The 12,786-nt window shown below is 38.8% G+C and overlaps 1 protein-coding gene across 1 annotated transcript in view; it reads left to right on the forward strand.

The window, feature by feature from the left end:
- Positions 1-1,187: 1,187 nt before the first annotated feature.
- The window catches only part of RBM44 (RNA binding motif protein 44), a 37,579-nt gene continuing 25,980 nt past the window's right edge, over positions 1,188-12,786 (forward strand). Inside the window, exons 1-8 of the mRNA XM_049888861.1 lie at positions 1,188-1,260; positions 3,965-5,568; positions 5,982-6,040; positions 7,564-7,740; positions 8,229-8,412; positions 8,504-8,526; positions 8,640-8,724; positions 10,606-10,720. Coding sequence (XP_049744818.1) covers positions 1,188-1,260; positions 3,965-5,568; positions 5,982-6,040; positions 7,564-7,740; positions 8,229-8,412; positions 8,504-8,526; positions 8,640-8,724; positions 10,606-10,720 — 2,320 coding nt within the window. The remainder of the gene's footprint in view (positions 1,261-3,964; positions 5,569-5,981; positions 6,041-7,563; positions 7,741-8,228; positions 8,413-8,503; positions 8,527-8,639; positions 8,725-10,605; positions 10,721-12,786) is intronic.

Consider the following 12,786-nt stretch of genomic DNA (forward strand, 5'->3'; position numbering starts at 1 on the left):
AAATTGAATTGTGTCACCCCAAAATATGTGTCATCTTGGCTAAGCCATGATTCCCAGCACTGTATGGTTGTCCTCCATTTTGTGAACTGGTATGATTATCCTCCATTTTGTGATGTGTTATATATCCTAACCTCTGTATGTTAATGAGGCAGGATCAGTGTGGGGTACGTCTGGAGTCCCAGCCTTATAAGAGGATGTGACTCATGTCATACCTCACTACCATGAAGAAAGAAGAGTTGGGAGTGGAGTGAGTCCTTTGGACTCAGGGTCCCTGTAGTGAAAACCTCCTACGCCCAGGAGAAGATCAATGCCAAGATACATGGAAATGTTCAAGGAACACCGGGCCCACAGATGTTGAAAGGAGACAAGGACCTTACCCCAGAGCTGACAGAGAAAGCCTTCTCCTGGAGCTGGCACCCTGAATTCAAACGTCTAGCTTCCTGAACTGTGAGAGAATAAATTTCTGTTAAAGCTATCTACTCGTATTTCCGTTATAGCAGCACTACATAACTAAGGACAGGTAGCGTGTGTCAGTACATTTCTTTGTATTACTGAAAGATATTCCATCATATGGATATACCATATTGTTGATTTCAGTAAGTCTGCAATTTGTTTTGGAAACATTTTGATTCAGATTTCACATAAATGGGGTCACATTGTAGTCTTTAAAACTCCTATTTTTGGGATTATGACTTTTTTAGTGGCCTGACACATCGTTTTTAAATTGTGCTTTGGTAATTTGAAAAGAACATGTCTTATCTGTTTAAATAGTATAATTCTTTATGTCGCCTTTAGTTTATATATTTTTTTTAAAGTTGCTTAAGTGTTCTACCAGTTTTATTATTTTTTGGTATGGATGGTTAAGTGCTCGAATACTAGCCAAAAGGTTGACAGTTCAAACCCCCCCAATGGCGCCTCAGAAGACAGGCTTGGGGATCTGCTTCTGAAAGGTCATACGGCCTTGGAAACCTTATGGAGCTGTTCTGCTCTGCACACGTGGGATCACCATAAGTTGGGATCAACTTGATGGCAACTGACAACTACAACCCCTCTGATCTTAGAATCATTGACTATAATTGCCACTTGGCCAAAATTATACTTATATTTCTAATAATTTTTTTTCCTAATATAATGCCAAGTATAACAGTGAATATTTATACCTTTTCTAGAGTATTCATCCTTGAGTGATGGAGGCCACTGCAGTGGTGGGAACAGCTCCTGACAAAGGCTACCATAGGAATGGAGGAAACCTCCAGAAAGGTGAGGCACCAGCCAAGTTGGCTTTATTCTGGGTGGGGCAGAATGTTAAATGTAATTGAGCCAGACAGTTCCCCCTTCAATATTGCTAGTTTTTAAGCCCTCCTCCCAGTAATGTGGGTAATAGTCAGCATGTGTTTAATTTGACAAACTCACTCCAGTGATTTTTGATAAATATATGCAACTTAGGCAAGACCTCTCAGAGAAATAGAAGATTTAGGGACAGAAAGGTAAGCAGGAAGGTAGCATTTCTGTCCAGCCAGGCTTTTGAGAACTGTTGACAGATAATGTGCTTATGTATCTGTGGTTTAAATTATTAAGAAACATTCTAGACTAAAGCAAAAATTCCATCCTACATTGTTCGTTGGAGACATTTAAAACAGAAAAGGAAGGTTTATTATAAAAGGATGGATAAGTTAAGAGACAAATGAACTTAAAAATTAGGAATGATATTAATCAATAAAGTATAATAGATGCAGTAAACATTAAGACAGTCATTTTAAAGTGATGAAGTCATACAATGAAGATATCAGCCGGGAACCCTAAGTACCAAACAACGTAATTTCTATCCATGTAGTAAATGTTATTGGAAATTTAGGGAAAGGCTCCTGGAGGTTAGACATAATAATGGTTATCTCTCTTTCCAAGTAAATCTGAATGCGGTTTCTCATGGAATTTAAAAAAAAAAAATCTCTCCCAAAACAATGAACTTTAACAAAAATAATCTGGAGGAGAGAACTAGGGAAATATTTTAAAAAGTAAGAAACAACCTGTCAAATATAAAAACATCCTTTAATGGTATGATAATTAAAAACAGTATGGGAGAGTTGTACAAAAAGATAAACAGACTCTAAGGAAATTATGAAACAGTTAAAAAGACTTCAGAGTTTGATAAAGGTGCCATTTCAATTCAAAGGGAAAACAGTGACTTTTTCAACAAGTGGCATTAGAACAGTTGGCTGCCCATTTTGGAAAAAAGAGGTTCATTTTGTTCTTTTGTACATGGGGTCGCAGAGAGCTGGAGCCAACTCAGTGGCACCTAACAACAACACTTCATACTGGAGGAGAAAATTACAGATAAAGTGAAGAGGCTGAGTGTTGAAAACATACACTCACTTATAGGATTAGAAGAAATTATTGGAGAATACTTTTATAGCCATGTGGTAAGGAAGGCCAAAGACACAAAACAGAAGTCAGAAGAAAAGGCTGATCCATCTAACCAATTAATGTTAAAAACTGGTATAACAAGATAGTGTAGAAAAGTTAATAAGAATGAACTAGGAGAAAATTAACTTACATTATAAATGTAAAACACAAAGGGTTCATATCCAAAACACGTAAAGAACTCCTACAAATCTCTAAGAAAAATATAATCACCTCACAAAATCATGAGATTATAATTGAAACTGACACTGCTCTTACTTCTAACCCGCGTCTATGACGTCCTGCTAAACATTTGCATCGGGTGGTCTATTTATTACTAACCTCAAACTCCACTTGCCAGGAACTAAGTCATTATCTTCCTCTTTGCCTTCCACATCTGTTTGTAGAGTCCCTGTCTCTACCTCTGAATATTCCCACTCAACTGTAATACCAAGTTATAAACCTTAGTATCTTAGAGCAATGTTTAAGCAGGTGGCAGCCAATTCGTGGGTCATGAAATCAGTTTAGCTGATTGTGGTCAGCTTTTTTTTTTTTAATAAAATAGAACATAACAATACATTAAAAATGGAGTAATTATTGTGTAAAAATTTTGTTTCACTTATACAGACAACATAAGTATGTACGTATTGGGTCATGACATAAAATGTATTCTTGTGATCTCAGTCAAAAAATACATGATAGCCACTTATTTCACTCTTCTTCATCTACTGTTTCTAACTGGCCACCAAGTCTTGTCAGTTGTGGAACTTCTATCGTATCTTCCTATCCCATCTACTTCTGCACTCTTCTCTGCCTTTCAAGCTTTCATTCTCACTGCTGTCAGAGTTGTCTGAGACTCAACTCCAGTTGCCTGGCTACCCTTCAGAGAAACTTTCAGTAGTCCTCCATTGCCTTGGAATAAAAGACCAACTCCTTAGCACATCACAGAAGCCGTTTCACAATCTGACGGATGTGTCTTCCTGTTCACATCTCCTGTCACTCGAGTGGAGCACTTTCACTCCAGCCGAGCTGCCTTATAGTTTCCCGAAAACACCATATCCTGTCACAGAGCTAACTCGCACATGCTATTTGGTTTGCCTAAACTAATTTTCTCTATTTTGTTTCAGAACACTTTTTTCCTCCCAAGCACTTGCTCGCTTTATCAACATGACAGTCAGTACTCTTCTTATAGCTGTTTCACGTTTATATGTGCTTACCTGTCACCCTCATCAAAGACTTAAGCCTCTGGGGGCAACACCCATGTCTTCTTTTCCTTTGTTTCTTTAGGCTGGCACTAGGAAGCACCCCAATATTTATGAAATAATTTTATAAGAAATAAGTTTCTTATTAGAACTGTCTACAGATACAAATAGTAAACTCCTTGCCATTGAAAGAGTTCAAGAAGAATCTTGGCTGTCATCAGAGATATCTGTCGTGGGTAATGTAAAAAGAATGCCTGCGTTGGGAAGGAGCTTGGACCAGATCACGTCCAAGGTCTTTTCTAGTGCTTATATTCTGTAATGTTGCTGTTATTTACTTTTTTTATTATTATTATTTTAATCAGATGAGCCTTCCAATTCAAAGAAAGGAAAGCTGTTAATATTTTCCAGTGGTTGTAAAGAAGTCAAATTTACTGTTCCTGAGGATGACTGGGATTCCAGGTCAGAGCAAAGAGCTAATGACAAGGAAATCAGTAATGCTGGCCTGATAGATTTGTTGGAGCCATCTTGTTCAGTGAGCGAAGATACTAATGTAGAGAGCGCTCACTCTCAGTCAAGTGAGTTTGAAGACAGCATTGACTATGCTTCCTTGAATGAAACATACTCTGTACATTATTCAGAATCAAAACTAAAAGATGAAAGTCATGTTCTTTTGAATTCAGAATTAAAACCTGAAATGCAGAAAAGAGATGAGGTGTTTTTTGATATCTTGGAACATCAGTGTAATAAAACATGTGGCTTGGAAAGAATCTACAGGATTTCAGATGATAATTATGAAGAAACCGCGAAAGGTGGGCAACAGTGTGATTTGGATGACGACTCGCAGCAGGAATATCATAGTGCAGAAGAGCAAGAATGTTTAAGTAGCCATTTATCTTTCGGCCAAATGAAAATATTACATATATCTAATCGGGAAGTAGTTGGATTAAAAAATTCAGGTGATGGAGCTAGATGTGCTAGCAATGTAGGGGATAATGACGTCACACCGGCAGGTGGTTCTGTCATCGCTTTAGATTCATTCGATGTCTGTAGACAAGAAGATGTCTCCAAACTCCAGAATCCTGTTAGCGTAAGAGAGTGTCACGAACTAAAGCATGAAAAGCATAGGGAACAAGAAACTAGCTCAACATACCACACGGTATTTGATGAAGTTATACTAAGCAGTAGTTCTCTTGAAAACCAGGAATCTCAGTCTAAGAGTGGTTTCTTGAATCCTCAAAGAGCACTAGAAACTAAAATGTATACTGACAAAATGAAATCTCAAATAACTGCAAGTAAGGATTTTTGTGGAAATATAGTTGTTGAGAAAAATACAGTACAGTGCCTTGAAAATCCGAGTGCATTATCACAGGAAGAGGCTTTAGAGACGTTGCTGCAGCCCTGTGAAGACCGTCAAGCCTCCGGGACCTCTGTTTTTGGCGATTCAGTGAATTCTGCCTGTAGATACTCACGTTACAAAGGTCTACGAAACACCTCAGACTCAGCCTTGGATTTTTCAGTTACTCTCCCCAGGATTGCGGTCAAAGATAATCAGGCAACGGAAGATTGCTCCCTAAAAGTGGCTAATAGCAATAGCAATACCGCAGATAAAACATGCTCCCGTGATACGGAAGGAACACGTCCTATACCCGCGATGGGTGCTGCAAGTTGTACAGTTACGGTTCATCAGACAGTGGATGTTAGCACTGATTTCAGGGCTTGTTTCACAACCAGCAGGGCAACAAGTGCAAGGTCTGCTGTGGTGTCCACATCAAGCAACACAGAGATAACAATGATGAATAAAAAACGGCCTGGCGAATGGCAGAATGAGAAACAGAGAAGTGTGGCTTGTAATACAGAGTGGTCATCCAGTCAGGACTGTGAAGACCCACAGACGGCTGTGACAAAAGGACCAGGAAAATCGCTCTCAGCTGACAGTGTAAAACCTAGTGGACATTTCCTGAATAAGGTAAGACCGATACGAGTGATGATAAAATTATGCTGGACTTTGTAAAGAGGCAGTGAACACTAACGTCTAAGTGTTTTGGTGAGGCAGTGTACGCTAACGTCAGTGTAAAGAGGCAGTGTGCGCTAACGTCAGTGTGAAGAGGCAGTGTGCGCTAACGTCAGTGTGAAGAGGCAGTGTGCGCTAACGTAAGGGTTTCGGTTCACTGAGTTTATAGCGGGGGCTCCTGAGGTTTTTTGTGAGAAAATAGTGGTTGTGGGGAAGGGGTAGAGAGATTGCCACCAGCTCTATCCTTTGGTGGCAGCTGCTGCCACGAAAACCATTTAGAAGTTAGGTTTTACATTTTGCCAGTTTGGACCTCAAAATATATGTTATTTGTCATAGATTTCTAATTTAAATTTAAATAATATTTTCAGGATTCTCTGGAATTAAGAAAAACACTTGATGTCACAGACTTAAAGAAACCTCCCCAGAGGTATGTCAGAGGTACAAGCTATACACAGGAAAAAATGAAAATAGCCTTTGCTTCCCATGCAACGTGTATAAGCATATAGAGTCACAACTACAAGGGGATTCAAGAGATTATCTGCTTCAGCCATTTGCCGTGAAATAAATACTGAAAAAATATAGAATGTTCAGGTTCTTAACTTTTTGAGATTTTAGTGTCAAAAATTCCTTCAGACACTCGTGGCATTTTATCTTTACTTACTCAAGCCAAACCCTTACTGATTTAATTACTCCATTGTCTTTCATTTGATCCCTCAGCAGACCAAAACAAAATAGCACCTTTGTAAAACTTCATATATTTGAAGAAGTAAGTAGTTACTTTGACTGTTGTGTTTTAATCTTGATTTTAGTTCATCATATAATTTACTTGGCATTTATTAGAACACAACGGATAACCAGAAGGTGGGGGGAGCCTGTAAGAAACGAAATTAGTTACTGTTTTTTGAGGTCATTTACTTTTTGCTTCACTCATTCTTCTAATAAGCTTAATCCTGTGTCCCAATAAAATCAAAGAGAAGAGACGGAAGCATTGAAAACAGCTGGAAGCGGTAACTGGTAGCAAGGGAAGACCTCCAAAAACTTTTAATACTCGAAACAGTGGCTTGGGGCTTTTGACGTAGAGCTGTTATGATTAGGTGCTGTTGAGCTGGTTCTGACTCATAGCGACCCTGTGTACCACAGGATGAAACGCTGCCTGGTCCCGTGCCATCCTCACAATCGTTGTTGTGCTTCAGCCCATTGTTGCAACCACTATGTAGCTCTGCAAAACATTTGCTCATAATAATGACTCTTAATTATTAACAAAAATATAAATTGTCTTCCTGTTCAAAAGATGGAAACCCTTTGTTTAAAAGATGGAAACCGTGGTGGCCTAGTGGTTAAGAGCTACGGCTGCAAACCAAAACGTCTGCAGTTCGAATTCACCACGCACTCCTTGGAAACTCTGTGGGGCAGTTCTACTCTGTCCTCTAGGGTCATTATGAGTTGGAATCGACTTGACAGCAGTGAGTTTGGCTTTTTTTGGTTTTATTTAAAAGATGATGCATTTAAGAACAGTTTCCATCCAAAGTGCTCACAACGTTTAAAAATCTTGGCCAAAGCTTGATTTAGGTAGGAAATCTATTAATTCTGGAAATATGAAATCATTACTTTATGTTAGAATTCTTTTTTTGTAAAAGAAAGCCAAGGATTTCGGAAAGTATGAATTTGAGAATTGTTTACTTCCTTGACTTCTAGGAAGAATATATTTAGCTTTGACTCTGATATCCTTCTTTTCTGAAATTTGTGTTTCTGGGTTGCTGTGAGTCGAAATCAACTTGACAGCAATGGTTTTGGGTTTTATTATTATTATTATTATTGTGTCTTCCATCTTTATTAGAAATTTATTTAAATTTGTCAGGGAAATGTAAGAAATTTAAAAACTATTTCTAGAGGCATGTCACCAACATAGAAAATGTTTGGAGTTTTACCTAATCCTATCTTATTTTAAAGGGAATTTCAGCTTTCTGGAGAGATGGAGAAGAGTTTCCCATCAAAGTGCTGCCAGGAGATAATGCAGAGAGCCCTCAAAGCCGAGCTGCACCTTCTAAACGTTCACTATCAGATGTGCCACCGCCATTGTTTTGACATTTACAAACTTGTGATGGAAAATCAGGAAGGAATAAATAGGTGTTTATTAATTTTAAATCTGTGTCTTCATGGAAACAGTCCTAGCTTTGAATTTATTCTGGAAAATCTCTTTAATGTTCTGTTTTGAAGACAAGATGAGGGGTAGATTGTCACTGGGCTCCTTAGCTGGCCTATGGGTAATGGACTTTAAATAGTAATACTTTTGGATTTCATGGAGGGGCAACAGTGCATGATTAGGGAGGAGAATGCAGTGAGAAGGTAGATTGGATGTTTCTTTAGGAAGTCCACCTGAGAATGAAGTCAGTTGGAGGGTCCTGTCAGACAGCCTACCACATCCTCTGCTTATATGCTGTAGCTTGTACAGCCCCTAGAGAAACACATCTAGGTACTCTAGTTCACTCGATTTTACTGAACATTTAAAAGAAACAGTCTTCCAGGCCCCAGCAGAGTTAGAATTAAGCGTATAACATTTGTATCAAGTGGATAACTTGAGCGTAAGTAGTTTTATGAACTTAACTCTTGAACAGGAACTTACCCAGTAATTCTGCTAAGAAGGAATTAGGATCAGCACTGCTGTCTGTCTTGGGAGACTTAAAAGCTAGATACGTGAGTCTGAAAGAAAAAATCGACAAAGGCATACCACTGGAAGAGCTGCCCCCATTGTCAGTAGAATCCAAATTATTATCTACCTTTTCTGCGTTTGCTTCCAAGGTATGTATGGATGTTTTATGAATAAAGTTTTTACTTCATTTAGATGGAAAACATTTTAAACAAAGATTTTTCTTCCCGTCTCTCTTTCTAGCTAATGAAAGAAGAAACACATGTGTAAGTTATGGTTTCATTCAATTTAGAATTCATTAGACCTTAAAAATTGCTTAATTTAGTTGACTTTTCCTGTTTTGGGTCCTTATTCTTGAACAGAATGTTGATTTGCTCAGCCTTTTAGGAGCTGATTCCGAGCTAGGTGGTCAAAGCGTGCATCACGATGCGGACCCTCCAAGCCTAAAGGAGACGATCTCTCAGGTGAGACTGTTTCAGAACCCTTCAGCAGCTTTACCAGCTTAACTTTCACGGCTTAAGCAAAGTCCACCCTAGTTTTCAGGAACAGTCACGTCGTTCTTTTCACTTGACTGGTTTACTTTGTGTCCTACCATTTGAGGCATATAACTGACTAAAAGGGACATGGTAGTGTTTTTAGTTCAGTCCTGATCAAGTAGATGTTGAGAAGGTACTGAGTAGGATGACCATATAATTTATCACCAAATAGGAGACTTGATAGTGAAAGGGAGTGATGTTATTAATTCGCCCTTGAAAATAGGTATAAACCTGGGCTGTGCTGTCCCAGGCAAACCCTGATGTGTGACCACCATCGTACTCACCCAGTGCAGTTAAAACTAATATCTTCATCTCACGAGGAAGAGTAAAATAACTTTCCATTAGTTTCAAACAGGAGAAAGCTTAAATTCCTCCTTTATTTAAATGATGAAAATAGTTTTAAAATACCTTTCATAGTTTTCCTCAATCTCTTGTTCACCAAAGGACGTTTGTGAGGCGACGTGTCTGTGCAAAGTGCTCTGCAAATTGTGAAGCAATATAGAAATGTAATTTATGTTCCGTTACTGAGCAGGCGATGGTTGGGAAAGCTGAAGTTTATTCCTGTTTTCTGACTTCAGTCTAAACCTGAGGTTTCATTGTTAAAACTTGAATAACAGAGCAGCCTTAGGCAAGATGTATTCCAAAGCCAAAAGTGAAATGCTTGATTAATTTGTGTTTCTTTCTATTAAGATAAATGCTTAAGAGTAAATTCCTGTAACATGTTATCTATTCCACTGTTCTACTCTTTAAAAAAAAAAAAAATTCTCAATTATCCACAAAGAAGTAGCAGATCCAAAACTAGATTTTTCTTTCCTCAAATTTCTTACATAGTTTGCTTAAACAACTTGTCATTTTAAACCATTGTAATGGTGGCAGTTGGTATATCCTTCAGCTCATGGAGAGAGAACAGTAAATCATTTTTAGATGTACAAAATGCAGATAGAACATACTTTTTATAATCTTAGTTTGGTTATAAAACAACGTTTATTTTAAGCGGAGATTACATTTTAATACCTCTCATTAACTTATATTAGCTGGTTGTGTATGAAATCCAGTGTGGTGTGGTGCAGTGTTTCCAAAGCCAGCAGTCTGTGTGCCGTCTTCACATTTTGCCACGGCCATGTACTTATTCCCTGTAATGTTATTTACTTTGTCTTTTTCTTCAAATGATTGTCCTTTTAAAATGCATTTATGTGAAAGGAGAAACTCCCACTATTAGATGTGGAAAAGTAGAGCGAAACCTGTTACGGCCAGAACTTGATGGGACTGCCTTGTTTTTCCAGGCCGCACAGGTTTTCTGCCTTTGACAAGATGCAGTCCTCCCACTTTTGTATCGCTCTCTATTAGTGGGAAATATTTGAGTTTCCCTTCTCTGACAGGTCTCCGCTTTATGTAGGTTCCGGATTCACAGGTTTTACTGTATCACTTCCCATAAATAAGAGGTACACTTAAGCACACATTAAATTAAATATTTAATTGTTGTATGTTACCATGAAAAATATTTAGGTGTATACTGCCAAAAACCATCTCAGGTACAAGTACTGCTAGTGTATGTAAGCCACACCTTGCCAAACTCTGGTAATGTTAGCACATGGTCACTGTGCACAGATTGCCTGGGCGTGAATCCTAACGCGTGAGCTGTGACGTGAAGCAACAACTTAACTGACCTCTAAAGTGGGCTGATAATAGCTTTTCTCCTTAGCTCTCCTTGTCGTGAGGACTAAAGAATGCCGACAAAGAGTGCCTGTCACAGAGTGAGAGTGCGACACATGTCATTATCTGTTGTTGCTTTATTATTTTAATCCTCAGATGTCTTTATTACCTGACAACTGTCATCCTAAACAAGATGCATCACCTAAGAAAGAGGGTTCAAATAATGCTGATATAAATGAAGACTTCAGTCACCTGAAACTTGAGGATAAAGGTAAGTATACAAATGTAGTATCTCATATAGGTAAATGGCAGACAACAAATAATGAAGTTAAAAGTATCCCTTATGTTCATTAATTAAATAAAATAAGTATTTTAATTGAAAGCATCATTGTTATTATAAATATTAAGTAATTCTTATTACTTCTACTCAAGGACTTCAGGGTTACTTAGTAGATCTGATAATGCCAAGTGCTGACAGACTTTTGTCCTTCTGGTTCATGTTTTCCAATCAGGAAATTTTTTCTTGTCTAATGTGTGTTGTTGTTGTTAAGTGCCGTCAGGTTGGTTCCGACTCATGACGACCCTATGCACAACAGAACGAAACACTGCCCGGTCCTGAGCCATCCTTACAGTCGTTGTTATGCTTGAGCTCATTGTTGCAGCCACTGTGTCAGTCAGTCCACCTCGTTGAGGGTCTTCCTCTTTGCTGCTGACCCTGTACTCTGCCAAGCACGATGTCCTTCTCCAGGGACTGATCCCTCCTGACAACATGTCCGAAGTATGTAAGACGCAGTCTTGCCATCCTTGCTTCTAAGGAGCATTCTGGCTGTACTTCTTCCAAGACGTTTGTTCGTTCTTTTGGCAGTCCATGGTATATTCAATACTCTTCGCCAACACCACAATTCAAAGGCATCAGTTCTTCTTCGGCCTTCCTTATTCATTGTCCACCTTTCACATGCATATGATGCGATTGAAAATACCATGGCTTAGGTCAGGCACGCCTTAGTCTTCAGGGTGATATCTTTGCTCTTCAACACTTTAAAGAGGTCCTTTGCAGCCGATTTACCCAATGCAATGCTTCTTTTGATTTCTTGACTGCTGCTTCCATGGCTGTTGATTGTGGATACGAGTAAAATGAAATCCTTGACAACTTCAGTCTTTTCTCCGTTTATCATGATGTTGCTCATTGGTCCAGTTTTGAAAATTTTTGCTTTCTTTATGTTGAGGTGCAATCTATACTGAAGGCTGTGGTCTTTGATCTTCATTAGTAAGTGCTTCAAGTCCTCTTCACTTTCAGCAAGCCAGGCTGTGTCATCTGCATAACACAGGCTGTTAATGAGTCTTCCTCTAATCCTGATGCCCCGTTCATCTTCATATAGTCCAGCTTCTCGGATTATTTTCTCAGCAAACAGATTGAATAGGTATGGTGAAAATACAACCCTGACGCACACCTTTCCTGACTTGAAACCAATGAGTATCCCCTTGTTCTGTCCAAACAACTGCCTCTTCATCTATGTAAAGGTTTCTCATGAGCACAATTAAGTGTTCTGGAATTCCCATTCTTCTCAATGCTATCCATAATTTGTTATGATCCACACAGTTGAATGCCTTTGCATAGTCAATAAAACACAGGTAAACATCCTTCTGGTATTCTCTGCTTTCAGCCAGGATCCATCTGACATCAGCAATGATATCCCTGGTTCCACATCCTCTTCTGAAACCAGCCTGAATTTTTGGCAGTTCTCTGTAGATATACTGCTGCAGCCGTTTTTGAATGATCTTCAGCAGAATTTTGCTTGCATGTGATATTAATGATATTGTTCTATAATTTCCACATTCAGTTGGATCACCTTTCTTGGGAATGGGCATAAATATGGATCTCTTCCAGTCAGTTGGCCAGGAAGCTGTCTTCCATATTTCTTGGCATAGACGAGTGAGCACCTCCAGCGCTGCATCTGTTTATTGAAACATCTCAATTGATATTCCATCAATTCCTGGAGCCTTGTTTTTCACCAGTGCCTTCAGAGCAGCTTGGACTTCTTCCTTCGGTACCATCGGTTTCTGATCGTATAACACCTCTTAAAATGGTTGGACATCGACTAATTCTTTTTGGTATAATGACTCTGTGTATTCCATCTTCTTTTGATGCTTCCTGTGTCGTTTAATATTTTCCCCCATAGAATCCTTCGCTATTGCAAGTCGGGGCTTGAATTTTTTCTTCAGTTCTTTCAGTTTGAGAAACACCGAGCATATTCTTCCCTTTTGGGTTTCCATCTCCAGCTCTTTGCACATGTCATTACAACACCCTGTCTTCTCGAACTGCCCTTTGAAATCATC

The sequence above is a fragment of the Elephas maximus genome, chromosome 6, assembly GCF_024166365.1.
Source record: "Elephas maximus indicus isolate mEleMax1 chromosome 6, mEleMax1 primary haplotype, whole genome shotgun sequence".
NCBI classification, from domain to species: Eukaryota; Metazoa; Chordata; class Mammalia; order Proboscidea; family Elephantidae; genus Elephas; species Elephas maximus.